The sequence below is a fragment of the Molossus molossus genome, unplaced genomic scaffold, assembly GCF_014108415.1.
Source record: "Molossus molossus isolate mMolMol1 unplaced genomic scaffold, mMolMol1.p scaffold_m16_p_13, whole genome shotgun sequence".
Classification (NCBI taxonomy): domain Eukaryota; kingdom Metazoa; phylum Chordata; class Mammalia; order Chiroptera; family Molossidae; genus Molossus; species Molossus molossus.
Genome location: NW_023425348.1, coordinates 50,820,470 through 50,848,095, shown reverse-complemented (window position 1 = coordinate 50,848,095; position 27,626 = coordinate 50,820,470). Strand labels below are relative to the sequence as shown.

General features: G+C 40.2%; 1 protein-coding gene across 1 annotated transcript; it reads right to left on the bottom strand.

Moving 5' to 3' along the window:
* Nucleotides 1-27,626, bottom strand: NLRP14 (NLR family pyrin domain containing 14). The gene is given in 11 exon segments (XM_036260226.1): nt 1-136; nt 1,116-1,286; nt 6,110-6,280; nt 8,368-8,538; nt 10,010-10,180; nt 10,590-10,760; nt 13,996-14,163; nt 19,093-19,248; nt 22,033-23,635; nt 26,505-26,576; nt 27,335-27,626. Coding segments are annotated over 11 exon segments (3,282 nt in total).

Sequence of the window (27,626 nt, the reverse complement as noted above, 5' to 3'; positions counted from 1 at the left end):
TCAGAAACACTGCCACCAGGAACCATCTTCTTCGTTATGATCATTACAATCGTACTTAATGACTAGGCGTGGATTGCTAATTCCCACAGCTTTCAGCAGCTCCTGAGCTTTCTCATCAAATGCCTCCTTGCACAACCTGAGAAAACAAGAGAACATCTCTCCTTCCACTCAATTTTCCCACAGCCCTTTACTTTCTCTGGACAATTTATTTCCATGGCAAGGGGTCGGGGAACTATTCTTTTGAAGAGAGAGAGAATATTAACATAGTTGGGGAGTAGAAAACTAAGGGATATACTGAAGTAGATACTGCAGTTGAAGGAAAATGGAATATAGAAGAGAAAGAGAGAATCAGATTAAAATTTAAAAGGATCCTCCAAGAGCCATTCGTCAAGCACAATAGTACGACTGATGATGATGATGAAAACAGCTAACACATTCTTTGTTTATTATGTTAGGCACTGTTTTAGAGATTACCTATATTGACTCAGGTGAGCAATCCTTACAGTAAGCCTATGTGTAGATATTATAATTTCACCCATTTTACAGAAAAGGTAACAGAGACACAGAGAGATTAGGGACTAGCACAAGTTCAAATATCTAGTAAGTGGCAATAAACTCAGGTAGTCTGGCTCTAGAGATTGTGGCTCTTTTGTTATTGTTGTTAATTCTTACCCAAGGCTATTTTTCCATTAATATTTTAGATAGAGTGGAAGGGAGAGAGGGGGGAGGGAGAGGGATAGAGGGGAAAGGAGAGAGAGAGAGATGTGAGAGAGACACATCAATTGATTACCTTCCACCTGTGCCCTGACTGGGGCCAGGGATTGAACCTGCAACCCAGATATGTGCCCTTGACCAGGAATCAAATCCGTAACCCTTTGGTGCACGAGCTGACACTCTAACTACTGAGCCACACTGGCCAGGGTGAGTTCATGGCTCTTAACCACTATGTTATATTATGCCTCTCAAAATTCAGTGTTCTATGGGAGAAAAATAAGGGCCCAGAAAATACCCAAGGATCCACAGTCAGGTGGATCCTGAGGCCTACAATAAATGAGTGGCTCCCCCACTCCCTCATTCCAGAGAACTTTCTTCCTGAGAAGCCAATGAAGACTTACCCTAGAACTTGTAGTTTACATTCAGGAGACCTCAAGACTTCACATAACTTCATAATTCCTTCACAACCTAAGGTATTCTGTGTCAGGTTTATTTTTATCAGTCTTTTGTTGCTGCTAAGAGTAGACGAGAGATACTGACAACAGAGAGAGGTCAAACCACAGTATTCCAGCCTGCAGGGAAGAAAGACTACAGATAAATTAACTTATCCCATGACAGGGAGCAAGCATGCAAGAGATCTGGGAGTGTAGGAAAACTCTAGGAGCATAAAAAAATGAGCACAATTGGTGAAACTCAAGGAATATTAGTACTTATAATAGTCATTATTCTAGATATTGATAGGCTGATTATATCCCTTCTAATATCACAAATTACAAATTCATAATTATAGTCCAGGGAATAAATAAAATATGGAAGCACCCTAAGGAAAACTATAAAGCAGCTGAATCCTTGAACAGCATTAAAAATATAACAATATAAGTAGATTTTAGAAATATGGTATTGTTTAAAAAGCAAGGTATATAATGAGGTCTCTAGCACCATGCCACTTATGCAAATAAAAATGCATTCACCAGAAACAACATCACATCTTTTACGAGGATACACATAATTCTATGGCAAATTTCAAACACATTAAGTCATTTGCCTACAGGTAGAAAGGGGAATGGTGAGTGGAGATAAATTAACCAACTAACCAACTAATGATCAATGGGCCCTTGCACAAACCAATGATAATACAATGAACTAAGAAAATATGTTAAACTCAATCTTATGTACCTGATGATTTCCCCAACCAACTGATTTAAATTTAATTTTCACCTTAATGTTTACCTAGTCACTCAACAATTGAATGCCTACATAGACACTGAGTACACAAAATATTTGTATAAGTTGCTGCCCACATAGAACACACATTAACATAGTAGAGCAATAGTCCCACCTCTAATTATTACACAAAGTACACAAACATTACACAAAATAAACCCTATGGTAAAAAGTATTATAAGACATAAAAGATTATCAAGAATTCATCAGGAAATAATCATTCTTAATTTTTAGTCACTAATAACTGTCAAAAAAGCTGTGGTACATTTATACAATGGAATACTATGTGTCCATAAAAAAGAAGGAAATCTGCCCTGGCCGGTTTGGCTCAGCAGTTGAAGCATCGGCCCACGGACCAGAGAGGCCCGAGTTCGGTTCCCACTAAGGGCATGTACCTCAATTGCAGTTTGTCCCCGGCCCTGATTGGGGTCTTGTAGGTGGCAACCACTCGATGTGTCTCTCACACGTTGATGTTTCTCTCTCTCTCTCTCCCCCCCCCCCACCTTCCTTTCTCTCTGAAGATAAATGAAAAAAAAAAAAAAAATTTTCCTCAGGTGAGGATAAAAAAAATAAAAAAGAAGGAAATCTTACCTTTTGCGACAGCATGGATGTACCTGGAGATTATTATGCTAAGTGAAATAAGCCAGTCAGAGAAAGACAAATACCATATGATCTCACTTATATGTAGAATCTAATAACAAAAATGAATCAATGAACAAACTAGAAACGAAGGCATGGATACATGGAACAGACTGATAGCTGTCAGAGGGGAGGGGAGTTGGAAGACTGGATAAAAGGTGAAGGAATTAGCCAAAAACATAAATGTGTGACACATAGACACAGACAACAGTGTGGTGATAGCCAGAGGGAAAGGAGATGGGGGCTAGTTGGAGGTGGGCAAAGAAGAGGGGGAATGGGGACTAAAACAGACCTTGCTTGCCCTGGCCAGTTTTGCTCAGCGGTTAGAGCATCGGCCTGCGGTCCAGAGAGACCCAGGTTTGGTTCCCACTAAGGGCGTGTACCTCAGTTGCAGTTTGTCCCTGGCCCTGGTTGGGTCGTGCGGGTGGCAGCCACTCAGTGTGTCCCTTTCATGTTGATGTTTCTCTCTCTCTCCCTCCCTCCCTATCTGAACAAAAAAAATGGAAAAATGTCCTCATGTGAGGACTAAATAAATAAATAAAATAAAACAAAACAGACCTTGTTTGGGGTGATGGATTCACAATGCCATGTGCAGATGATGTTTTATTGAGTTGTATACTTGAAACCTATAGGGTTTTTGCGCACCAAAGTCACCCCAATAAATTTAATTTAAAAATACAGAAAACAAAAAATGACAACTACAAAATGAGAATCAAATCTACAATTACAAACAAAAATTTTAACACCTTTCTCAGTAATTAAATTATCTGGAAAAAATCACTAAAAATATAGATGATTTGAACAACAGGATTAACAATCTTAACTGGTATGAAATACTGCAACCAACAGCTCTTCATATTCTTTTCAAGTGCACTATGGAGCACATACAAAAACTGACTATATACTGGGCCATGAAGCAAATGTCATCATATTTCAAAGAAATGAAACAATGCATGTCCTAATACCACAATGCCTGAGGACAAGTATAAAAAGATAATAAGAAACTGCTCTTCTGTTTGAAAATCAAGAAATACACTTTAAAATAATTCATGGATTGAAGAAAAAAATCATAAGGGCAATTAAATATTTAAGACTCAAAACTAATGACAACAGGTCACATAATATCAAAACTTGTAAGATGAAGTTAATGCAGTGAGTTAAAGGAAAATCATAACCTTAAGTCTGTGTTGAAAAAGAAGACATGTTTATGCGATAAGCATCCAACTCAAGAATTTAGAAAAAGAATGGTAAAATAAACTCAACCAAAGTAGAAGAAAAGAAAGTAGAAGCAATAATTACTTAAACATCACTGGATATCTAAATCACTAGAGATGACTCAGAAATCGAGCAGATATTAGATACTTGGCAATAAGTTTTAAAATTTAGATGAATAGATAAATGCACAGGAATTCTATTACCAAGATTACTCAGTAAGAGAAGGTTACATAAATGTATAATTATTTTTTTAAAAAAAAACACACAATCATAAGTCAAAAAAGTAACCACACAAAGAAAACTCCAGATCATATAGCTTTACCAGAAATGTCTACAAAGCTCAAAAAAGAAGTAATTCCAGTCTTACACAATCACATGCCAAAATGCACACATGACTGACTAAAATTTTAAAAATTAAGTCTGACCAAATTGGCAAAAATTGAGAGCAAGAGGAACTCTTACACTATGGCAGTGGTAGAGTAAATTGGTACAATCCTTTTGACAATATCCCATAAATTTGAAGACATATTCCTCCATGATATAACAAGTCTACTCCTAATGATTTACTCTAGATAAATGTGTATGCATGTGCTTCAGAATTTATTTATTAAAATACTCATAGTACCGCTAAATCATAAAAGAAATAACCCAAAAGTATTGCAAAAAAAAAAGAAGCTGTAACTACTCAGTGATACTACCCACCTGGCATAACCAAATCAATGTGATGGTGACTCAAGTCAAACATAACAAATGCCACACTGCAGTGACCAGTGCTGTATGTTGTATGTTTGCATGTGGGCCCACTGAATGTCTCTTTATTGGGGATAGAACTGCTTGTGGTCTATCTTTTACCCCCTTTATTTATTGCCAATGACACCAAGATCAGCAGGTCATTCTAAACTCCCTTTTATGAGTTGTAATGGAAAATCAGAGCTATTGTTCCTCCCTGGGTCTAACTCAATTGGCTGAGTCCAGGACCCTAGTTCCATAGTTGAAATCAATACTGCAATTTGGCCTCATCCTGTGCTTGGATTCCTACTGATAGTGACTTAAGTTAAATGGTGTATGACACAAACTGAACAAATTCAGTCCCAGTCTCTGTTGGTCAGATTAATCAGAATGGGGAATGGAGAATGGAGTGGCATGTCCTTGTGAAAATACACCAGAAGCCAAATCTGTATTGTGTAGAAAAAGAGCAGATATTTTTGAGAGACATTTTTCTATGGGTCTTTCATCCTCCAACATTTTTGCTGACAAAAATGCAAAGCCCTGACAATTCTTTACCTGGCTGTTTCCTAGGATGCGTGTGCAATGAGCAACCTCGAGGGATGAGGTAATGTCTCCCCCTTCCAGGACCAGGAGCAGGCTTGCTCACTGCTTGCTATAAAAGGTGAGGCTACACACTCAATGTTCCTCTCTTGGGATGCAACCTACTGCATGCACAGGCATCCATCTGGGCCCTCCACAGTGACCCTGTGGGACTTGGGGCACAGGGGAAACTGACAGAAACATGCCTAATGCTCGTGTGGCTATGCTGTGAGTAATCAGGTCCTCTGTCTCTGTGAGCATTCTACATCTGCTGCCAGCATCCACGAGACAGAAATAGGCTAATTTATTAGGTGATAAGTAGGATAAAATTAAATTTCAGACCCAACAGTTACAACATTATCATTGCTGTGATAAAAACATACAGTCAATGGAAACATAGGAAAAGGCAACACTTCCTTGGAAGATGCAGAGACATACCATAATGTCTGGGCTTCCCACACGTAACACAACTTTTTTGACCCAGAAGTCAGTAATTCATGCTGCGTTGTTCTCTCCAATATTAGTAAAAATGTACTCTCCAATATTAGTCCAAGACTATAAAGAAAATATGAATCTAAACAATACCTGATTGAACATAAGTATTCAGAACATAGAATAGGATTTTATTAGATTGCAAGCTCCTTGATAGCATCAATCGCATTTTTCTAGATAGAAGATGATTAGTAAAATCTCCAATTTAATAAGAATAATTAACACAAGGTCAGGTGGGACATCTGGAGAATGTGGAAGACCTAATTTAAGTACCATTTACTGAATACATACTCTGTCCAAGGTACTAAGAATGATGTAAAGAAATGTGAAATATGGCTTCTAAACTGACAATATACAATCCACATTGATCCGTATATGTGAAATTCAGATTCTCATTTCTGAAAGTAACTTCCCTTCTAACCCATTTATTTTCCATTCTCTCTCCACATACCAAATTTCTTTTAGCTATACCAGCTACCAAATAGTTATCATTTTCCTAATGGAAAATTGAACTCACCCGAGCCTCTGAATATTACAGTTTGGATGTCTCAAAGCTTCACACAGAATTTTGACTCCATCATCCTGCAAGTCATTGTTGCCAAGGTCCAGGCTCCGCAGATTTGTGTTGTACAGAACAGCAGAAGCAAGATCCAGACAACATGCACTAGTGAGAACACAACCCATCAGTCTGGAAGAAATACAAAAGAGAAGTGAGACCTTTGGCTGTGAGGCTTAATTAGTTTATTCCTGGGAGAGATGCCCATTATTTGAGACTTTTTTTCTGACCCCTTTCAAATCCTATAATCCAGGGTGCACATAAGAAGGTCTAACATTAGCAGTAGAAACAGATGGGATTTCTTGATAAGCAGAAAATAACAGTGGGTAAAACTGCTTTCTCCTACAACCAGGACTTTATAAAGCTTCCCAAATCAAGGATATAAACACTCCTACCAATACTAAAAAAATATTATAAGCTTTCCCAAGGAACCCATTGATGTCTATACTTTCAGTTTCTAATATATTATTGATAGAAAAATGTTTTCCAAGAATCTCCTTCAAAATGTTAATCTCCAAAGAATCAAGAAGCTACGTATAAAAAGATTGTTTCTTTCATGTCTGTTGTAGGACATCCAAGGGCATTTAATATCTGGCCTCAGGCAACCCATCTGGGTCCCCTCCCTGCTGTGGGGAGTCTGTCTGTCTTTCAAATAATTACTTTAATATGGTATTGCTTTAAAAAAATCTAGCCTCAAGCCTTCTCTTTCCCTCTTCTGTCCCCATCCTATTCTCCAACCATACAATCTATTGTTTTCCAAATACTCCACATCTACCCTCATTCCCCTTTTCTCTCTTCTTTCCTTCTGCTTGGGATTCCTACATTAACAAAATCCTCTTCATATTGCAAGCCAGAAGTGACTCGTGCCTCCTCTGTCCCATCCCTTGCTCCTTGAAACTTCTGTCTTACTTTTATAACAAAATATGGAACAGATTAGAGTCAGCATTTATTACCCTACTATCCGCATTTTGTAAGTTACTTGAGGACAAGAGCATCACCTTAGTAATAACCTTTAGTCCCCTCAGCATCTAGCTTATACTTGTAGGAATTGGCTGAGAGCGTTGGCATGGCCAAAGAGATTACAAAGGCAGCTAAAAAAGAACCAGCAATGCTAAGACGAGAAATTGGGCTAAAGAAATATCCTGAATTATGTCTCTGTAGCTGAAATGAAGGCCCTGGATTTAATGATCATTTCCATTAAGTAAAACTTTATTTTCCAATTGAGTTATAATCAAGGAAATGTCAAAGAATCACACTATAACCTATAACATACCTTTTCCTAAAGGAAGGACAGGTGCTTATTGGACCCAAGAGTTCAATCACTTTAGTGTTTACAGATCTGACAATCAACTGTTAAACTTATTTGGAAATTTGGTTTTCATGAGTCAGTCCAGTCAAGCTAAACACCTCGGGGTATACCAACAATCCTGAATTTATAGTTCTAAAGAAAACACTGCTGGGGTTAGACCCTTAATGACTCATCCAGGCTACTAGTCAGTCCCACGGGAGGCCCTAGTGGGAAAGTGAGCTGAGACGGCTAAGTGACACCTGTATCTTCCTTCACTCTGGGTACAATGTTTACATAATTCAATGTTAAATATTGTGCAGCCATTGAAACAATAAGATAATTGTATGTAAGTATTTACATGTGTTTCTGAAACACTATCACATGGAAAGGAAACCTCAAAGTGATGTCTACACAGCAATCACAATCACACATATCAGCACAGATATGTATACCTGTTCACAGAGTAAGAAAGAACATTAAGAAGAATAAACACAGTTGCTATTAAAGAATAAATGGACTGTAGGATAGTTTTAAAGATTCTCTTCCCAGTTTCTTTAAAAGTTGACCTAATTTTAAAACTTAATTTAAGTAAGAAAAACTGGTAGAGCACAATTTCGGCTTATGGACGTAATGTAAAGGACACAGTAGAGTCACTGGGGCACAACCAAGGGAAAAAATAAAGTGTCGAGAATTCAGCCTGATGGCTCTGGTCCTCCTTACCTGAGGAAAGTTGACTGTAATTTCTGTATGAATCATTTAAGAAAATCTAATGAACACACTTCCCCAGCTAGTCTCAGGCAGAATGAGAGAGGGGGAATCAGCTGTATATTCTTTTCTCCGACAGATACTCAGCTTTCAGCCTTTCTTTCCATACCTCCCCTGCCCCCACAGTAGTTAAAGCTACACAAAACTAAGATCAAAGAAGACCTACTCCAGGTTCTGAAGATTACAGCTTGGATGCCGAAAGACATCACACAGAAGCTTTACTCCATCATCTTGTAGCCAGTTTGACCCCAGATCCAGGTGTGTCAGGCTCTTGTTTTTTAGGAGAGACGATGACAGATGTTCACTGCTAACTGAAGTGAAATGGCAGCGTCGCAGCCTACAGGGAGGACAATGTGGGGAAAGATGGAATCATTGCCCTACTGCCGGAGATTCATGTCTTTGAGATTTCAAGTGTGGTCCCCATCTACATCTCAGGCCAAACAGCCCCTTCCCTCATTGGCTCTTTGGCTCTCCACTTGGGAAACACAGGTTTGCACCAAATTGGGCTACAAACTGTTCTTCAGAATTTTTATTAGCATAAATAAAATGGTAATTTCTTTCCACTGTACATAAATAGAGTTTCCTGTTGCAGAAGTAGCTCCATGGAGCAGAGGAGCAGTCATATGGAGTAGAATGGGAGTAATCATCATAAAGTAAGTATTTTTTATACATAATGAAAGTGGCATTCCCAATCAGTAGGGGAAAGATATATTGCACCATAAATGATTTATGGACAACAAACCTGACAGGGGGGAAAATGAGTTTAAGCCTTATAACAAACCTAATTTGGAATACTTTAACATTTACATGTTGAAAATCAAAACATAAAAAGTATGAAGAAGATGACATAAGTGGATTTTTTTTTAAGAAAGGTATTTCCCACTATGACAAAACTTCTAGATGCCACGAAGGGGAAGATAACTAGACTTCACAAAAATTTTAAACTTCTATATTCTAAAAATGACAATAAAGAAAATAAGAAATATGGCAATATGCTAGGTAAATTATTTACAACACATAAATAGTAATAGTGTAATTGTAACCATAATATATAACATAAAGAAAGTATCCAGAAGAAAACTGATTCTATGAAGAGACAATTCCTAGAATATTAAGGGCCAAAAACATTAGAAAAGATGCTCATCATCAAATCCTTTTTAAAGTTATTTTCAATGATCTAACATTGATAAAAAACACTGTAGATACCCAGTAAGGATATCAAAATACAGGTCCCTAGACTGATGAGGAAATATAAACCATCTATCTCTGGAGGCAATTTAACCATATCTGACAAAATTAAAATTTTGGCTCATGAATTTCAGATCTAAGAAATTATCTAACAGCAACTAACAGAATAATCAGAGTGTGATCCAGCCATACTATGGAGCGTTACATTTCTGTTTAATGGTATTCCTACATATTTATCTGTTCTTAGCCCAGGATATGGAGCTGGATAGGTGGACTTCAGTCCTGAACCCATAATTTTCTTGTGAGCATTAGGCAAGTTGCATAATCTTCCTAAGCCGCATATTCTTCACCTGTACAATGAGGCACTTAGAGCTCAGGTTGCCAATTTGACACAAACAGATACTTCTGTGCAGGTTAAAAAATTTAGCACAAGGCCCAGCACACAGTGAGAACACAATAAATGGCAATTATTAATACTGTCATCCTCATCATCTTCATTATCATGAAGATCAATGGCAGGAAACAAGCAAGGGACAGAATGTGTTCGTATTATCTTTTCGCTTTAAATATATTTCAAAATGTATATCATATCGCAGGGCTAAAAATTAGTGGACACTTACACAAGGCTCTGTAGAGTGCACTGCGAATGTTTCAAGACATCACTTATAAGCTTTACTCCACCATCTCCCAAGACGTTGTCCGCCAAGCACAAATGTGTCAGCCTTTTATTGCTGATGAGAGCCAAAGAGAGATCCTCGCAACCAGCTACTGTGAGGCCACAGCTTTCTAAGCTGAAGGAGAAGCACAGATGGAAAGGGATCAGTCAAATTCCAAAGTTCATGCTTCTCTTCTTCACAGGGAAATTAGCTGGTACTTACAACCCCTACACCTCAACTCAACCCCTAGACTCAATCTCGTCAAAGGTACTTAAATTATGGATTCATTTCAGCTATGCACAAAGTGTAATGAAACAAAAAATAGGAGGGGAGGAGAGAAGCCTGGAAAACATGAAAATACAAGGTCAATCATGAAGAGATGTCTAAAAATCAAGTAAAAGAGTAAGGGCAGTAAAGCGAGAAGAGGAGGAGCTCAACCACAATTGACAAGTGAGCTCATTCTTGTCAAGACCCAGGTATTCAGATCATAACTAGAGAAGACTGAACAAAATGACTCTACAGAAAACAAATCAAAAAGACTCACGACAATCTCTCTAGGTGACACTTCGGATGTCTTAGGGCCTCACACAACAGCTCCACTCCGTCATTCAATAGATTATTGGCCGACAGATTCAGAAATATCAGGCTCTGACTTCTGATGAGAGCCTTGGAGATATTCTGACAACAAAGTGTAGTTAGGTCACAGGATTCCAAGCTGGAAAACGATACAGAAAAATAGCAATGACTCCTCCTCAGAGAAGGTTTATAACCACCACTCACTTAACCAGAGCATTTGGATACATGGATCTGGATCTTTGGGATCTTTTTTGACAACAGTCCAGCTTACCTACATAGAATGAGAGTTGTTTATCTCAATCACAAGGCTCTGATAGAGAGTTAGGAAGGGGAGGGTTTGAAGTTTGTCTTTTCCACCCCCACGTACCCAATTCCCTATGAAAATATGTATGAAAATATTCAAAAATAGTTTTAAATGACCATCATTTTTTAAAATCTGGGAGCAACGTTCTCTAACTACAACATGGATGAAGGTGGACTGACTGAAGGAAGGTTGCATCCTTTCATTCTTTGACTTCTGAAACAGATGGGCAGGAAATCAGGAGCAAAAGCTCTGACTCCCACTACTGTCTACCAAGAGCTAATTTACAAATGGGAGTCAACCCACACTTTCTGAGGAATTCAGTCCTTAAGAATGAAAACAAGAAGTTAATAGAAAGTGAAAGTTCTAAAAAATAAAGTTAAAGAAGGGAAGCAGAAGAAAAGAAGTACAAGGAGAGTCCCTATTTTTGGAGACTCATAGTCAGAGACGTTGGGCATAGCTGGGCCTGAAACCAACCAGCTATTTGTAAGAGTTCTGGGGGCAGCAGTGTTCCTGGAACATGGAGTTGTTCTGGTTATTCTGTTTATTCAGGAACTTCTCAACCCGAGTCCCTCAGGAATTGGTTCTTTTCATTAAAATCAGGGCATATCAAGGTAGGGACAGAATTAGACCTCAGTGTATGACCTAGAACATGGCCTAAGGCTGAAAACCTCAATTTGTCCCCAAAAGGTGTTATGGACTAAACAGTGCTCCCCAAAATTCATATGTTAAAGGCCTAATTAACCATGTGACTGTATTTGGAGACAAGGCCTTTAAAGAGGTAATTTGGTTAAATGAGGTCACAAGAGTGAACCCCTAATTCAATAGGCCTGGCAGCCTCATAAGAGGACAACACACCAGGAATGGGCAAACACAAGTAAGGCCATGTGAGGACACAGTGAGAAGTCAGTTGTCTGCAAGCCAAGCAGAGAAGCCTCACCAACTAACCCTGCTTGCACCCTGATTCTGAACTTCCTGCCTCCCCAATGGTGAGAAATAAATTTCTGTTGTTTAAGCTACCTACTCTGTGGTATTTTTTTATGGCAATCCAAGTAGACTAATACTAAAGTGCAGTATATCAGCAGCCAAGCAGGCAGGCAGGGAAATGAAGGAAATCCCATACATTGTGTTTGGAAAGAGCTCTTCTAGACAGAAAAAGAGTCCAATGTTATGGCATTTATGGATACATTATTAAAGTGTAACCAAAAGAAAACATTACTCTAAAGGGGCAGAAAATAAGCATGTGTATAACATGACCAGTCAACTGTCCACAGCTCTTATAACAGGAGGTCTAAACAAACATAAAACTGGGAATTTTCCCACATGACATGACAACAGGATATCTACAGGACTGCTGGTTACTCCTTAGTGGTCACCGACAATGAGACAGCAGCCAATCCTACATAATGTAATGTTTCATTATTTCAAAGCGCTGATGACTTCTGCCACCAAAGCATTCTATTCACTGGTGCAAGGAGCTCTCCTAGTTGACCCAGAGAGATGTTTCCTGTCAAAAAGCCTAGTTACTTGGGCATACATCAAGACTTAAAAACCTCAACCGATGAAAGAGATCTTATCAAGTCCTGCCGCCCTGTTAAGTGCCAATGCCTTTGGTCTTGGATCCACAGTTTCCACAGTAAGAAAATACCTTTCCCTCCACGTAACAGCTTTTTGCCATTAATGTGGTTTACTTTTAGAAAGAGGAACCAATGACCTACTCCTCACTTGAGTGCCAGACCAGAGGCTGCAGTGTATAGAAAATTCCTCAAAATGTCCTAAAACTACTTCATAAATGGTAAAACCAATACCCTAACCTGGCCTGCTGGTATCTAAACTCAACACTTGTTCAAGAAATACCCAACAACTTTTCAGACATGCTTATAAGTGAATTTCATAATGTACAAACTAGTGAGACCTAAAAACAAAACAAAACAAAAAACCCATGGTAACAGAATTCATGTGCCTATTGTCAAAAAGAAGGTTTTGTCTCAAATTCTACCTTTTTTTTTTCTACACACAAATGATCATTTGCTTCCCACAAATACAGACCTATCTTGACCTTTCACATATCAAAGCTCATTCTTACCCCCAGCCCCAACTGAGTCTAGGGATTACAAAAACTTCTAAGGTAAAACTTACTGCAATGATTTTTTATTTTGCCTTTGTTTGTTTTGGGTTTTATTTGCCAGAAACGGAATTAAATATCTTTCATTGGAAATTAAGCTCTCTCTTGAAACCTGCCGCCAAGTGTGACTGCTACACCTCTCACGTTCACAGAAGATCAGGCCACCACGAGGATCAGTGGTGTGTGACGGGGAGAGCACAGCTGCCACACTGCTCTTCCCCAGTGTTCTGTACTGGCCGCCGAGTTGTATTATAAGGTGAGGGGGATTCACTATCAAAAATCAAGTAAAAGTGCCCTGGCTGGTGCGGTTCAGCAGTTAGAGCGTCAGCCCACGCAAGGAAGGGTTGCAGGCTCGATTCCCAGTCAAGGGCACATACCTGGGTTGCAGGTTCGATTTGTGGCCCTAGTTGGGGCGTGTGTGGGAGGCAACCAAGCCATGTGTCTCTCTCACATCAATGTTTCTCTCTCCCTCTCCCTCCCTTCCTCCCTCCCTCCTTTCCACTCTCTCTAAAAGAGAAATGGAAAAAAAATCTCAGGTGAGGATTAACAACAAAATTAAGTAAGACTGAGCCTGCCCAGCACTGCCCTCAGTTACCATTAGTGCTTTCTTTTCTGAGTATCCAAAGATACAATGAATACACACATTCCTGCATTTAAATATGAAAAAACAACACCACCTTAAATCTTTATGAATTCTGGTTCTTTTTTCTTCCCCCCCACATTTAGGAGCTGGATACACAGAGAACTGTACAATGAGGGGGCCTTCAGTGGGGCAATGGGAGGAGTCAGAAGTCCTACCTGCAGGAAATCAGCCTCAATCTACTGATCCCCACTATTCCATACCACGGAAGTAGATTTACGCTAGCCCCATGAACAGCAAGTTCAGGCTGGAAGGCTCTATCTGGTCAGACAAAAGTCTAAGTTGTAATACAAAACATCACGACTTACCTCAGATTCTGTAGTTTACAGTCTGGATGTCTCAAGGCCTCACATAACGACTTCACTCCATTGTCCCCTATATTGCTGCCTTTCAGGTCGAGGTGCAGCAGATTCTGGCTGTGAGTCAAACAACCAGCCATATTCTGACACTCATCAGGAAAAGACAGAAACCTCAACCTGCAGACGAAAAATATGCAGAAGGGATTACAAAATCATCATTTTTGTCTTTTCAAACCTAACTCAGACATTATCTAAATATTCCTGCCATCTCTTATTCTCCTCTGGGTTTCTTGTAGTCCAGGTCAGGTCATAAATCCAATTTTTAGATGTTGCTTAGAAAAACAACTGGCTTACAATGTGGATGTTCATGATATCCTGACAAATGATACTCTCAACTTTTTTTGACCTTGAAAGAAAAGAAGGTAGTAACATCAGGAAAAGCAGAAGAAAAGTTTTTGAACTCTTAACCCCATGAATGACTATCAAAAATTATTGGGACCGCCCTGGCCGGTTTGGGTCCGTGGTTAGAGCGTCAGCTCAAGGACCAATGAGTTGTGGGTTCAATTTTAGTCAAGGGCATGTACCTCGGTTGTGGTTCATCCCCAGCCCTGGTTGGGTTGTGAGGAGGCTACCAGTCAGTGTGTCCCTCTCACATAATGTTTTCTTTCTTTCTTTCTCTCTCTTTCTCTCTCTCTCTCTCTCTCTCTCTCTCCCCCCCCCCTCCTCCCTCCTTCCCACTCTGTCTGAAAATAAATGGGAAAATATCCTCGGGTGAGGATTAAAAAGAAATTATTGGCACTAGTCCAAATACTGCAATTACAAAATTAATTCACAATATTTAACCTTTTAAATAACCCGAGGTGAGTTCACTGTTAATATCAACTGTTCTAACATGCATCATCAGCAAAGCATTATTGCCGAATATGCTCTATCATCTCATGGGTGGCCCAAAGCAATATATGAAGGAAGTTATATCGCCTATTTTTCTTCCGATTTCCTGTTTCCTAACTCAGTCCCTATTAGTTATGTCAAATTCTTCCATAGAGCCTCTCCAAGCCCCCAAATGCCAGGCATGATCACACTGCTCATTAACTGTTCAAACCCCCTCTTCATAATATCACCTCTCCTCCCTCCCTTTGCTCACTGTTTACCCTTCATCCTCACACCCCTCCCAGCCAAGCATGAGAAAATAAAGCTTTTAGCCATTTTGAGCGCTAAGCATCATCATCCCAGAAAAGTACCTAATGCACTCACTAAACATAAAACTGAAAGTACAGTCTCACTTATTAGGGAACAGGGACTTGGGTAAGTAGAGCCACACCAAGCAGGGAAAGGCTAAGAGCTGCCTTCATGATGTCACCCTAGTCCCATTCCAGGGACTTCTGAATTCTAAAAGAAACTATCCAACCCAAAAGATGGCATTAGCAAGCATTGAAATTTAGATTGGTGACATTCAGTAAAGGGACAATGTGGGAAGATATTTGGGGGTAAGTTCCAAGAACCCCTTCATCATAACGTATATACAGTTTCCTACCATATCAATATGCAAATCCAGACCTAATCTAGTTACCTGAAATCTAAAGTCAGATCTCACTGAAAACACTGAGGTTCTAAGCCAGGGAAATATTTAAAATGAAGCCCACCCTCCACCCTCAAAACAACCTCGACTTCTGGTTGAGATGGCAGCGTAGGTAGACGCGGTACTCACCTCCTCCCACAACCACATCAAAATTATAACTAACCTACAGAACAAACATCCTTCAGAACCACCTGAATTGGAGCTGAATAGAAGTCCTACACTACGAAATTAAAGAAGCAGCACATCAAGACTGGTAGGAGGGGCGGAGACATGGACAGGCTGATCCCACACCCACGTGTGGCGGATAAAAAAATCAGGAAGACACCTCAGCTGGGAAGGTCCTTCCTGAGAAGTGACGGGTCCCATCCCACATCAGGCTCCCAGCTCAGGGCTCTAGTGCCAGGAAGAGAAGTTCCCATGACTTCTGGCTGGGAAAACCAGCAGGATCTGAGGCTGAGGGAGGCTGTGGCTTCAGGAGCCCCAGGCAGTTCTTCTTAAAGGGCCTGCAAAGGGACTTACTTCAACCCACTCCCTCTGAGCTCCAGCGCATAGGGGAGGCAGCTTGAAAGGCACCAGAGACATATGGGGAAGAACTGAGTTGTTTGGTATTGGCGTGAGGAGAGGCAGCGTTGTCCCAGACAGACATGTTGATGGTGGCCTTTGTTCCTTTGGTGAGCCCTTCCCGCACAAAGCCAGCAGACAACCACCATATCTGGGACTCCAGCAACCTGGCTCACACTGTTTGCCCCACCCTGGTAATTCCCTGAGACCTTGTCCATCCAACTTTTGGGCCCACCCACACTGTTTCCAGTGGCTTTACCACAGGTTTGGCTTGTTTTGGCTCCTGCTTCAGATTTTCCTAAATTCTCTCAAACAAGCAGCATATGGCCACAGTGAGCCCCATATCTCTAAGTTGCCCCAGGCCTGGCACTAGAAGCAGTCAGCCTTGGTTCACAGCTTGGCTTTGCCTGGGCACCTCCAGGCCCAGCACAAGAAGTAGCCATCAGCAGATCAATTTGTAGCTTATGCCTGGTGGCCCCGGGTAGAACACAGGCAGTGGCTGACCTGGCCCCAGAGCCAGCACACCCAGTGGACAGCTTCAGACCACATCAAAATACCACCACCCAACCACTTCCACAAGTGACACACTCAAGGAATGGACTCAGTGGGTACCAGAGCCCTGCTGAAGTGAGTCTTGCTCTGTGTGGTGGGCCCCTGCATAGCTGATCATCCAAGGCAGTCAGAGGTCGGTGGTCAGTGGGCACAGCCAGTCCTTGCAGCTGATCAGCCTGAGTAAAACCCTCCCATTTATGTGCCAACAGCTATCAAGACTCAATTACAACAAAAGAGTATAAAGTCCACACAAGGGGTGCAACTTCAGGGCCTAGTTGGGTGACCAGGGAGGCTGTGCCACTGGACCCTATAGGACACCTACTATTACAGGCCACCCTAGGAAGCCTAGGACACATAGCAACTCTACCTAATACATAGAAACAAAACAGGGAGGCAGCCAAAATGAGGAGACAAAGAAACATCCCGAATGAAAGAACAGAACAAAACTCCAAGAAAAGAACAAAACGAAATGGATATAAGCAATTAACAGATGCAGAGTTCAAAGCACTGCTTATAAGGATGTTCAATGAACTTAGTGAGAATGTCAAGAAACTTCATGAGAACGTCAAGGAACTTAGTGAGGACCTCATGAGCATAATAAAAAACCAGTCAGAAATGAACGATGCACTGACTAAAATAAAGAAAAATTTACAGGGAGCCCTGGCTGGTTTTGCTCAGTGGTTAGAGCACTGGCCCACAGACCAGTTTCAGCTACCACTAAGTGTACGTACCTCGGTTACAGTTTGCCCCTGGCCCTGGTTGGGGTCATGTGGGTGGCAACCAGCCAATGTGTCTCTCTCACATCAATGTTTCTCTCTTCCTCTTCCCCCGTCTCTCCCTCCTGCTCTATCTGAAGATAAATGCAAAAATGTCCTCAAGTGAGGATTAAAAAAAAAGGAATAATTTACAGGGAATCAATAGTAGAGTAGGTAAAGCCAAGAAGCAAACCACACCCAATCAGAACAGTAAAAAGAAAAAGAATCCAAAAAAATGAGGATAGTATAAGGAGCCTGTGGGACACCTTCAAGCATACCAGCATTTGCATCATGGAAGTGCCAGAAGGAGAAAGAGAGAGGACAAGAAATTGAAAAACTATTTGAAAAAGCTGGGGATGGGGTAGGGGTGGGGGAATGAGGAGGAGGGTGTCAAAAGGGGAAAAAGGAGAAACATCTGTAACAAAAACAAATTAATAAAAATAATTTTTTTAAAAAAAGAAAGAAAAGAAATAACCTACAGCCAATATTACTCTATCCTGCAAAACTATCATTAGAACCGATGGCCATATAAAGAGTTTCCCAGACAAGAAAAAGCTAAAGAAGTTCACCACCACTAAACTAGTATTATATGAATTGTTGACAGGTCTTCTTGAAGAAGAAGAAAAAATATGAACAATAAAATGGCACTAAATATGAAACTATCAAAAATTGAATCTACAAACAAAATGAACAAGCAGAACTGAAACAAACTCATAAATACAGAGAACTTTTTGTTGGTTGCCAGATGGGAGGAGGGTTGGATGAAAAAGATGAAGGGATTAAGAATACAAATTGGTTGTTAGACTGACAAACCAAAGAATTTATATGCATATATGCATAACCAAAAGACACAGACAATGGTGTGAGGAAGGCAGGAGGTGGGTGGGAGTGGGGAGAAGGGGGTCAAGGAGGGAAAAAAGAAGGGACGTTTGTAATACATTCAACAATAAAGATAAGTTTTAAAAAAAACACCACCAATCATCTTCAGTGCTAATGGAAGCAAGTATCTATCATTTGTCCAGCACTCTGCATATACTACTGAGCACCAATTAGGCCTTGTATGCATTGATGGGCACTGAACACAGAAGACAACAGGATCAGCTCCAGCTCCTAGGAGAGCCCATGGACAAGAGGGAAACATTACACAAGCAAATGTAAAAAAGTAACAAATGTCCCTTCTTTTTTCCCCTCTTGACCCCTTTCTCCCCACTCCCACCCCCCTCCTGCCTTCTTCACACCGTTGTGTCTATTGGTTATGCATATATGCATATAAGTTCTTTGGTTTCTCTCTTCCTCCCCTGATACTTAATATCTATGCATTTTATTGAACATAAATTATTCCTCAATAAAAAAAATTAAAGAGAGAAAATAGTATGCTCCAGAACTTATCTTTGAAAATGCTTGTTGACCTGCCTAGAATGTCTTACCTCTGTGTTCTTCCTCATCTAGAAAATTCCTAATCAAGCCCCCCAAACCCGTCAACAGCTACTATGCTCTGTGTAATCTTCCCCAGAACAGGTTAGTTATGCTTCCACATTCCCAGAGGTTTCCACTGTTCGTGAGTATTTTACACTGTTGGTCTCCCCTGATAGGTAGGAATGGGAGGCGGGACAAAGAAAGAAATCGGAACAACTCTTCAATTTCTCAGGACAGACTTACAATAGCTTTTGTAGTTTACAGTTTGGGTGCCTCAGTTCCTGAAAGAAAGTCTTCATTCCCAATTCATCCAGGCTGCTATGACACAGGTCCAAGTCTCTCAAGTGTTCATTTGTATGAAGCACAGAACAGAGATCTTGCCAGCAGTGATAGGCATCCCTTTGCCTAAAAAGTTGGGAAAAGAAAAGACCAATGAACCTATTTCAGTCCCGGAAACTCTCACAAGATGGTAGTGGGTAAAATTAAGTGGACTCTGGAAATATTGAGAGCACCCAGTGCAGGTCTGGTCTAGGCAGTCCACCAGGAAGTCCTCCCCTAGGCACTCCAGGGGCTTTGTTTGCCCAATAGCTTCTCCACCTCCAACACACAAAATAAAAATGAGAGAGGCTTCACTTGGGAGAAAGACATTCAGGAAGGACAAGAGAAAGTCTTCAAATACCTGAAGAGCCAATATCAAGAAGACAAATAATATATGACCACAAAGAGTAAGATTAGGAACAGTAGGTAGACATTAGGGAACCACAGGTTTGAGCCCCAGTCCTACTATTTACTAGCTATATTACTTTAAGCAAGTCCCACTAATTCTATGAGCTCAGAGTTTTCTTCACTTATAAAATGGAAATGCCATTTCCCCGCACAGGATTGTAAAGATTTCATAGTCAATTTTAGTTGGAACACAAAAACACTTTGCAAATTTTAAAATGCTATGTAATTTAATTATTAGGCACACTATCACAAAAGTCAGTGTAAAAAAATAAAAGTAATAAGGAATAGAACTGAAGCTAATCTAGTGATTATAAGTATAAGCTTCAGAATGGAATAGTCCCGAGTCCCAACTGTGCCATTCACAAAACTGGGAGATTGTCCACATTACTAACCTATGTAAGCCTCACCTTCTTCATCTTAAAAAATGAAAATCATAGTATTTATTTCTTAGGATTACTGTGAAGATTCAGTAAGACAAACTATAGAAAATGCTTAGCAAATGTTTCATGTTATAAATGATCCTACCAATTAGTAACTATTTATATTAAAATATATATAAGTCCAGTATGTTACCTTATGCATAATAGGTACCGTAGGAGAGGAAAACATATATATCCTTTTCACTCTGCCCTCCTAGGTTCCCTGGCTGGGGCTCGGTAAAATTAGAGATAAGAGCTGTTCCTGGGAGGAGTTTATGACAGTTGAGTACTTTGGAGAAGCTCTGCTTTTAGGCAGATGAGGGATTTCAGGAACTCAAATGCCTTCAGCTCAAAAAGATTCTTATGTAAAAGTGGCACACTTTGGAGTAGCAGATCCTGGTCCCTGTCACTATTCAATAAACAATGGTTCCCCTGATGCCTTACTTAAACTGGAATGAATGACATTGCAGAATGGTGGCCTCTACATCCCCTGAAGTCTAAAATTTGAGAAAACAAGGCAATATATTATTCATTCAAACATTCAAGTGCTTACTATGTACAAATGTTATGGATAAAATGGTGAACAAGATAGAAATCCTACTCTTAAGTTCATAATGTAGTTAGGTTGTAGAAGAGACTGAGGTCACCCATAATGTCCTCTTTAAAACACTGGGTTTTCAGAGTTTATTTTAACAACATGGCCAACTCTAGTAGTGGATGACACTACAACAGAAGTAAGAAGAAGGCAGCACGAAAACTGGGTTTGGTCACGTCTTCTTTAGATAGAACTATGAAATCAGAATCAAGAAAACTAGAGATTACTTACAACTTCCTAAGGAGAGTGAGTGAGGGTCACAGCATTCCAGCCTACAATTCCTACTCCCACAGTTCAGAGGAATGAAATGTATCCTTATAGGAGGAATGCTGCAATTATGTAACAGCAATGAGACAGCTTGGGTAAAGTTGGAAAACCAAGGATTTATAATCAGATGTATGACCTCTTTCAAGTTACACACCTTCTTGGTACCTCCGCTTTTTTTTTTTTTTTTTTTTTTTTAATAAGTAAAATGAAAATAAATAGGAGCATCTACCTAGGATTTTTAGGAGACTAAATGAGTTGGGACTTGGAAGTCTATCAGGTATGTGTGAAGCAAATGTTAGCTATTATTTGATGTGTGCTTAAATGAACGACTATACACTTACTTTCTAGGTGAACTTTCCTGAATCTGTTTTGTAATCTTAAAAATAAACTGAAATATGGTTTTGACCAGCCTTAAATTGGATATGTTCAATGTCCCGTGTGCTCTATATATGTCACACAGTAAGCCCTCAATTAATTTTAGTTAAATCTAGAACTAATTCCACAGTTCAATTCTTTTCCCAGACTTTTGGATGGGTAGAGTCAGAAAGGCAACTTGAGGAAGGGGAGAGGCTATAATAATAAGCATAAAATGCTGACTGTTCATTTATTCTTTCAAAACACTCCTTTGGCACCTACTGTTTCTTACCTACATCTGACTGTCTCCAGTCAGGTGTTAAATGGCTGAGACCTTTCATACAAAGGCAGACTTTGTCTAGGCAATAGGGAAAGTGAGCTAGGTCAGTCAAGTCCAGTGGAACATAGCCCAGAGAGATGACCTACATATACTCAGTCTGGCATGAAATTCCTGGAAGGTATAGTTTTTACAAGGTAAATACAAGTAGGTCAGTGGATGTAAGCTTGTGCTATGCCACATCCTTTCTTCAGGACTGAGGCATTTGTTCCCTAACGGTTGGGAGTGTTCACAGCTGACAGCTCTCAGCCAAGTCCCTCTCTTGGGATTATCCTCAAGCCAAGACAGCCACTTCAGGCAAGTTTTTGCCCATGCCTTACCAGTAGCCGTGATTGGCCAGTGCCTGGCCTCCTTTTCTGAAGGTGGGACAACTCTGAAATGTTATTCTGACTCTGGGACCTCAACTAAACAACTCCTTCCCTCCCCCTGACAAAATCTACTTCCTTCACTCCCCCCACAGGGCATTTCTCAGTAAACGCTACCACCCTTACCAAGTTTCAACTGGGAGGCTTGAGTCGAACATCTTCTCAAATACCATAGTTACGGACAGTTTCATGGTGTGTAAACACCGGCAATGCTTAAGGCAGAATGAAGACACAATCAAATGGATTTTCCCACAAATGTTAATGACAACCTTTTGGAAATATCTCATTGCCTGGCTTATAAATGCTTCATCTTGAGTCTCATACAGACAGTGAAACAACTCCAGATATCCCAGCTGTGATGAAAAATAGTCACTGTTTCCTAATATTTCCATCTCTTGAAGTATCTGCCCTTTTATCTCCAGTGACATTTTACAGTTAAGAGTTTCCTCCAGTTGTTTTACTCGATCTTCATTCAAAAAGCCAAACAAAAAGCATTTCATCTGCATCAAATGAGGGTCTTTATAATTGGTGCTTTCAAGTAGCAGCTTCAAGTCTGCAAAAGGCTCAGAGGAATGGTCCTTGGGTTCCGGGCTGTCGTCTTCCAACACATAGAACATAGCTGCAAAAAACTCCTGAATGTGTAGGTGGGTGAACTCATAGCAGTTTTCATAATTGGTGTCCTTCTGAAGAATATTCATGTCCAGGAAAACTGAGACATCAGATTTAGTTAACTCATGCTTTCGGAGGTTTCCCCTGTAAAACACATGTGTCATAGTCCATACTGCTCTGGCAGCCAAGTGGCACAGTCTCCTCAGCTGGATTTGGTTGGGTAGACTAGGACAGCTTCCATCTACCTGTGTGAACAAGCTAGAGAGATAGTAGGTAAACAGAGCAGTGGTGGTTTTGCAGGTCAATGTGACATCAACACCCTTCCCCATCTGCTGCTCCAGACAAGTGCAAATGACCTGGCACACTAGAGGGACTTTGCACATGCTAAAAAGCATCTCATTGTTTCTTAGTAAACTCAGTACTTGCAAGGCCCACTTCTTGTCTTCAAAAAACTGGTAAACATACTCCTCTCTTGCATCCTCAGACATACCTAGCAGCTCTACCGAACGCTGGTCCTTCAACAAGGACTTCAGTTTCGTGCAAGTTGTGAGCCTCGTTGTCACTAATAAGGATGACTCAGGGAGCATCACTTTCCTCAGCAAACTACTCATGAGGAAGGACACTGGGTGTACCTGGGTCCAGTCCTCACACAATGCAAACTCAGGTTCCTCAAAGGCAAAGTTCAACTCATCAAAACTGTCAATAATAAAAAGGAGATTATTTGGCTGGGACAGAATCCTTTCAATGGGGCCCTCTGTGCTGGGCCAGTCCTTTGATATCACTTCAACAAAGTTTCTTTCTTTCCACTGGTTAATTTCTCTCGCATTGAGATAGAAAACATAGGTAAATTTCTGCTGATAGAGATTGCCCTGGGCCCAATCTAACATTGCCTTTCTCACCAAGGTGGTTTTCCCAACTCCAGCTGCACCCTGCAGCACCACTGTCCGTGGCTGCTTGCCGGTACTGACATCCACGTCAAACAAATGTTCCAGCAGCTCTCTACCTTCCTCAGCAATTTCATGACAGAAATTTTTAGGTTCTCCAAATACACACTTCGTATCCTGCGTGAGGCAAAACTTATCCCGTATTTGACGTCTGTATTCTGTTCTGTCACCTAAGTCAGAATAGAGCAGGAACAAAACAAAGACATACGTGATCAAGACAAATTCTATGGTTTGCAATGTTAAGAATCCTGGACGTGGACTTAGGAACAGGAAATGGTATAGGCTGAAATAAAAGAGCAGCTGGTGTAGGTAAGAAAAAAAATGTAAACAAAACAAAAGTATTCCTGTAGATTTAAAACAGACATCAGAAATGGAAAAAACAGAACTGGCAATGCAGAAAAATTAATTTGTGATAGAAAATAAAAATTAAGTCCATTCCAAAAATATTTTCTCTTTGTATTTTTCCTACACAGAGAAAAAAGGATGATACAGCCCTGGCTGGTTTGGCTCAATGATTAGAGAGCACTGTCCTGTGGACCAAGGGGTGAGGGTTTGATTCTCAGGCAAGGGCATGTACCTCGGTTGCAGGTTGGATCCCTGGCCCCAGTCGGGTCTGCAGGAGGCAACCAATCAATGTATCTCTCTCACATTGAAGTCTCTCCACCCCTCCCCCTCTTTCTCTCTCCTTCCCTCCCTTCCACTCTATCTAAAAATCAATGGAAAAATATCCTTGGATGAGGATTAACAAAAAATTAAAAAAGAAAAAGAAAAAAGATGATATATGTGTAAGACAGAGTTATGTCCAGATTAAAAAGAAACACAGGCTCCCTGGCAGGTGTGGCTCAGTTGGTTGGGCATTGTCCTGTGCCCAGGAAGGTTGCTAGTTTGATTCGGGGTAAGGGCACATATCTGGGTTTGTGGGCTGGATGCCCTGGTAGGGTGCATGCAGGAGGCAACCCATTGATGTTTCGCTCTCACATTGATATTTATCTCTCTCTTGCCCTCTCTCTTTCTCTCCGAGAAATCAATTTTTAAAAAAGAAACATAGGCAACAATTAACACTAATAGCCAGAGAGGACCTGAAGACAGATCTGAAGCTACAGATCAAAATAATTCACTTCATACAGGTAAAACATTAATACAAGTGAACATTGAAACATAGCCTAAATAACTTTTTTCATTTTATTTAATTTATTTTTAATTGAATTTATTGGGATGATACTAGTTAATAAAATTATACAAAAAGAAGAAAAAAATTCCCAAATGTCCAAGTAGAAGGAAAATATAGTTTCATCCTACTTAGTTAAGCCCGATTCCATCTTTAGATCTCAATTAAATGTCACTATCTCAGGAGGAAAGCCTTCTCTGAACCCCAGTGCTAGAACAGTTCTCTCACATATTCTAAAAACACAGTATATTTTTCATTCATAGCACATATCATAAGCTGCAATTATTTAAGTTTTTTAAGTAAAAACAATAGACCATTGAACAACACAGGTTTGAATGGTGCAGGTCTACTTGTACATGGATTTTTTTCAATAAATATACAGTTGGCCTTCCATATCCCAAGGTTTTGCATCCACAGAGTCAACCAAATGCAGATGGAAAATACTATTTTTGCTCTGCAGTTGGAACCCTGTGGATGAGGTGTGCTGACTGCATGCACTGTTCTATCCCATTTTATGTAAGTGACTTGGGCATCCATGGATTTTGATATCCACAGGGGGTCCTGGAACCAATCCCCTTTGGATACACAACTGTAATTCTTTTCTCTGTTCTAGTAGGGCATTCAGCATAAACATCTAACATAGTTCATATCCCACTGAATTATGCTTAATTCTCCTCCAAGAGAAGTTATGGTATTAGAATGTAGGCACTCTTTCTTTTTATGGTATACTATCTAGTACAGTGCAGTACTTTTAAAAAATTGAGATTATAAAGATGATTTTTACTTCATTTACTTTTATCCATCTTCCAAATTTTCCGACAGTAAATTTCTATGGCGACAGAACCCTGGTTTCTTAAATTTATACCACAAAAATAAAGGTCCTTATATTGAATTGAAAATTAAGGTCTTCAAGATCATTTAATGCAATAAGCACATTTTTATTTATTAGTCCTTGGAATAAAGTAGGTTCTCAATTATTTCTTTAAAAAAATTTACTGATTTTTTTTTTTAGAGACAGAGGAAGGGAGAGAGAGAGAAACATTGATTTGTTGTTCCACTTATTCATGCATTCATTGGTTGCTTCTTGTATGTGTCCTAAATGGAGATTGAACCTGAAACCTTGGCATATCTGGATGACACTCTATCCAAATGAGCTTCCCGGCCAGGGCCTCAACTACTTCTTTTTTTTGTGGTATGTGCCCCTAGCAGGAACTGAACCTGGGACTCTGTGGCCCGCAGGCCGATGCTCAACCGCTGAGCCAAACTGGCCAGGGCTCAACTACTTCTTGAATGAAACTCTGTGGCCTGTTAAAAACCAGCATAGCTGAGTTATGAATAAAGCTTTTTCACCTGCTCCAGTTTTCTTTGTACTGTCATTCATTTATATAAACTAGAATTCAACTACATAGAGTTCAAAACAAAGTAGGGGGAATGGAAATGGGATTGAACTAAGACTGAAAAGTCCTGGTTCTAGAAATTACATTTTATATGGACTACTCAATCACCACCTTCGGAATTCAATTATCACATCACTTCTAAAGGAAGGGAAGAGATATGATAAGACAAATAGTCTCTTCCAACTCGGAGACTCTTTAGTCCATAAACTATAGACATGAATATATCTTTGTTCATTAGACTTTCATCTTTGATTGGGTATTCTCAAACACCATTCTCTTGAGGCTCTTAATCAACATGGCCCTGACTCTTTGGCCAAAGAGCCAGTTTTGTTAACTCTTTTTGAGTGATCGTCAGTGAACAGGTAGGATATTAGAAGTTAACAAGAACTGAACAAAAGTGTCGTGGCAGATAAACCCCATCATGCTTCAAAAGCCCAAACTCCTCCCAATTCTGACAAAAACCCGTCTACTTACCCAGCATGGCCTCCTGGTCACCTTGTGCCTCTCCAGCCCTGGTGTCCTCTGGTGCCATCGTCTGGGCTGCCGCTAAAACAAATTCCAACAGGATCACGAGATTACCAAAAACAAGGAGAGCTTTGGTAATGGCTAGAACAGGGGCCAGAACTCTCCTCAGTGGTCCAATTCTATGACCATCTGGGTTGAAAAACTAGAGCCAACAGAGCCTCAGACTACACCAGTTTAGCTGAAGGAAGAATGATGTGATGTAAACAACAATGAAGCAGGAGACATCCTGCCATGCCCCACCCTGTAACAGGGCAAGGGGTCTAGTCTAAGTTTCCTTGTCTGTACTGACCTCCTAGTGATATGGTGGGGCTCAAAGAACTATGAGTAAGGAATTTTAGATGTCTACAATATTTCATACTTCAGAATGACTAAAAATAAAGACTTGGCTCATGTCCCCTAATGTTTTTTGCTCATTCCTCTTATCTCAGCAAAAATTTTAAATCATATTTGAGATTCCTTAAAATTTAGCCTAACATATGAGCTTATTTGTAATTTAGGCAAAAGCACACTACATGGGGTAATTGCTTTAATTATGCTAATTGTTACCAAATGGATGAATTACCCCCCAATTAATGAGCCAACCTTAGTGACAGGACTCAAAACTTTCCCGACTCTTCAGTGTTTCTCAAATAATCCAACAAGCTCCCAATGTACTTGACCATCAGAATGTGTCCCACAGAATGGTTTAATCTCTAAGTCCCTTTCACAGAATCATCCCAGCAGGCTCCAGGAAGCACTTCCTTCTCCCTCCCCCCAGATATGTCCCTAGTATCACTCACAGCTGATCTCCGCTTTCGCTCTCTCACACAGATCCTTCAGGTTCATCTTGCTGAAGATTTTCAGAGCCACATCCCAGGCCTGCTCTCCTGGATAATGCTTATACATCAAGTTAGCCAGGTCCTCCCGCTTGGCTTTCTTCACTTCAGCCCACGGTATCAGGCAGTGCCCGGGGCCCATGGTCTCATTCTTTAGGTGGAACTTGAATTTACTTAATTCCTCTTTGTTTAGCTCTTCCAAATACAGTAGCAGCCCAAAATCAGAAAAGAAGGAAGATGATGATGAATCTGTCAT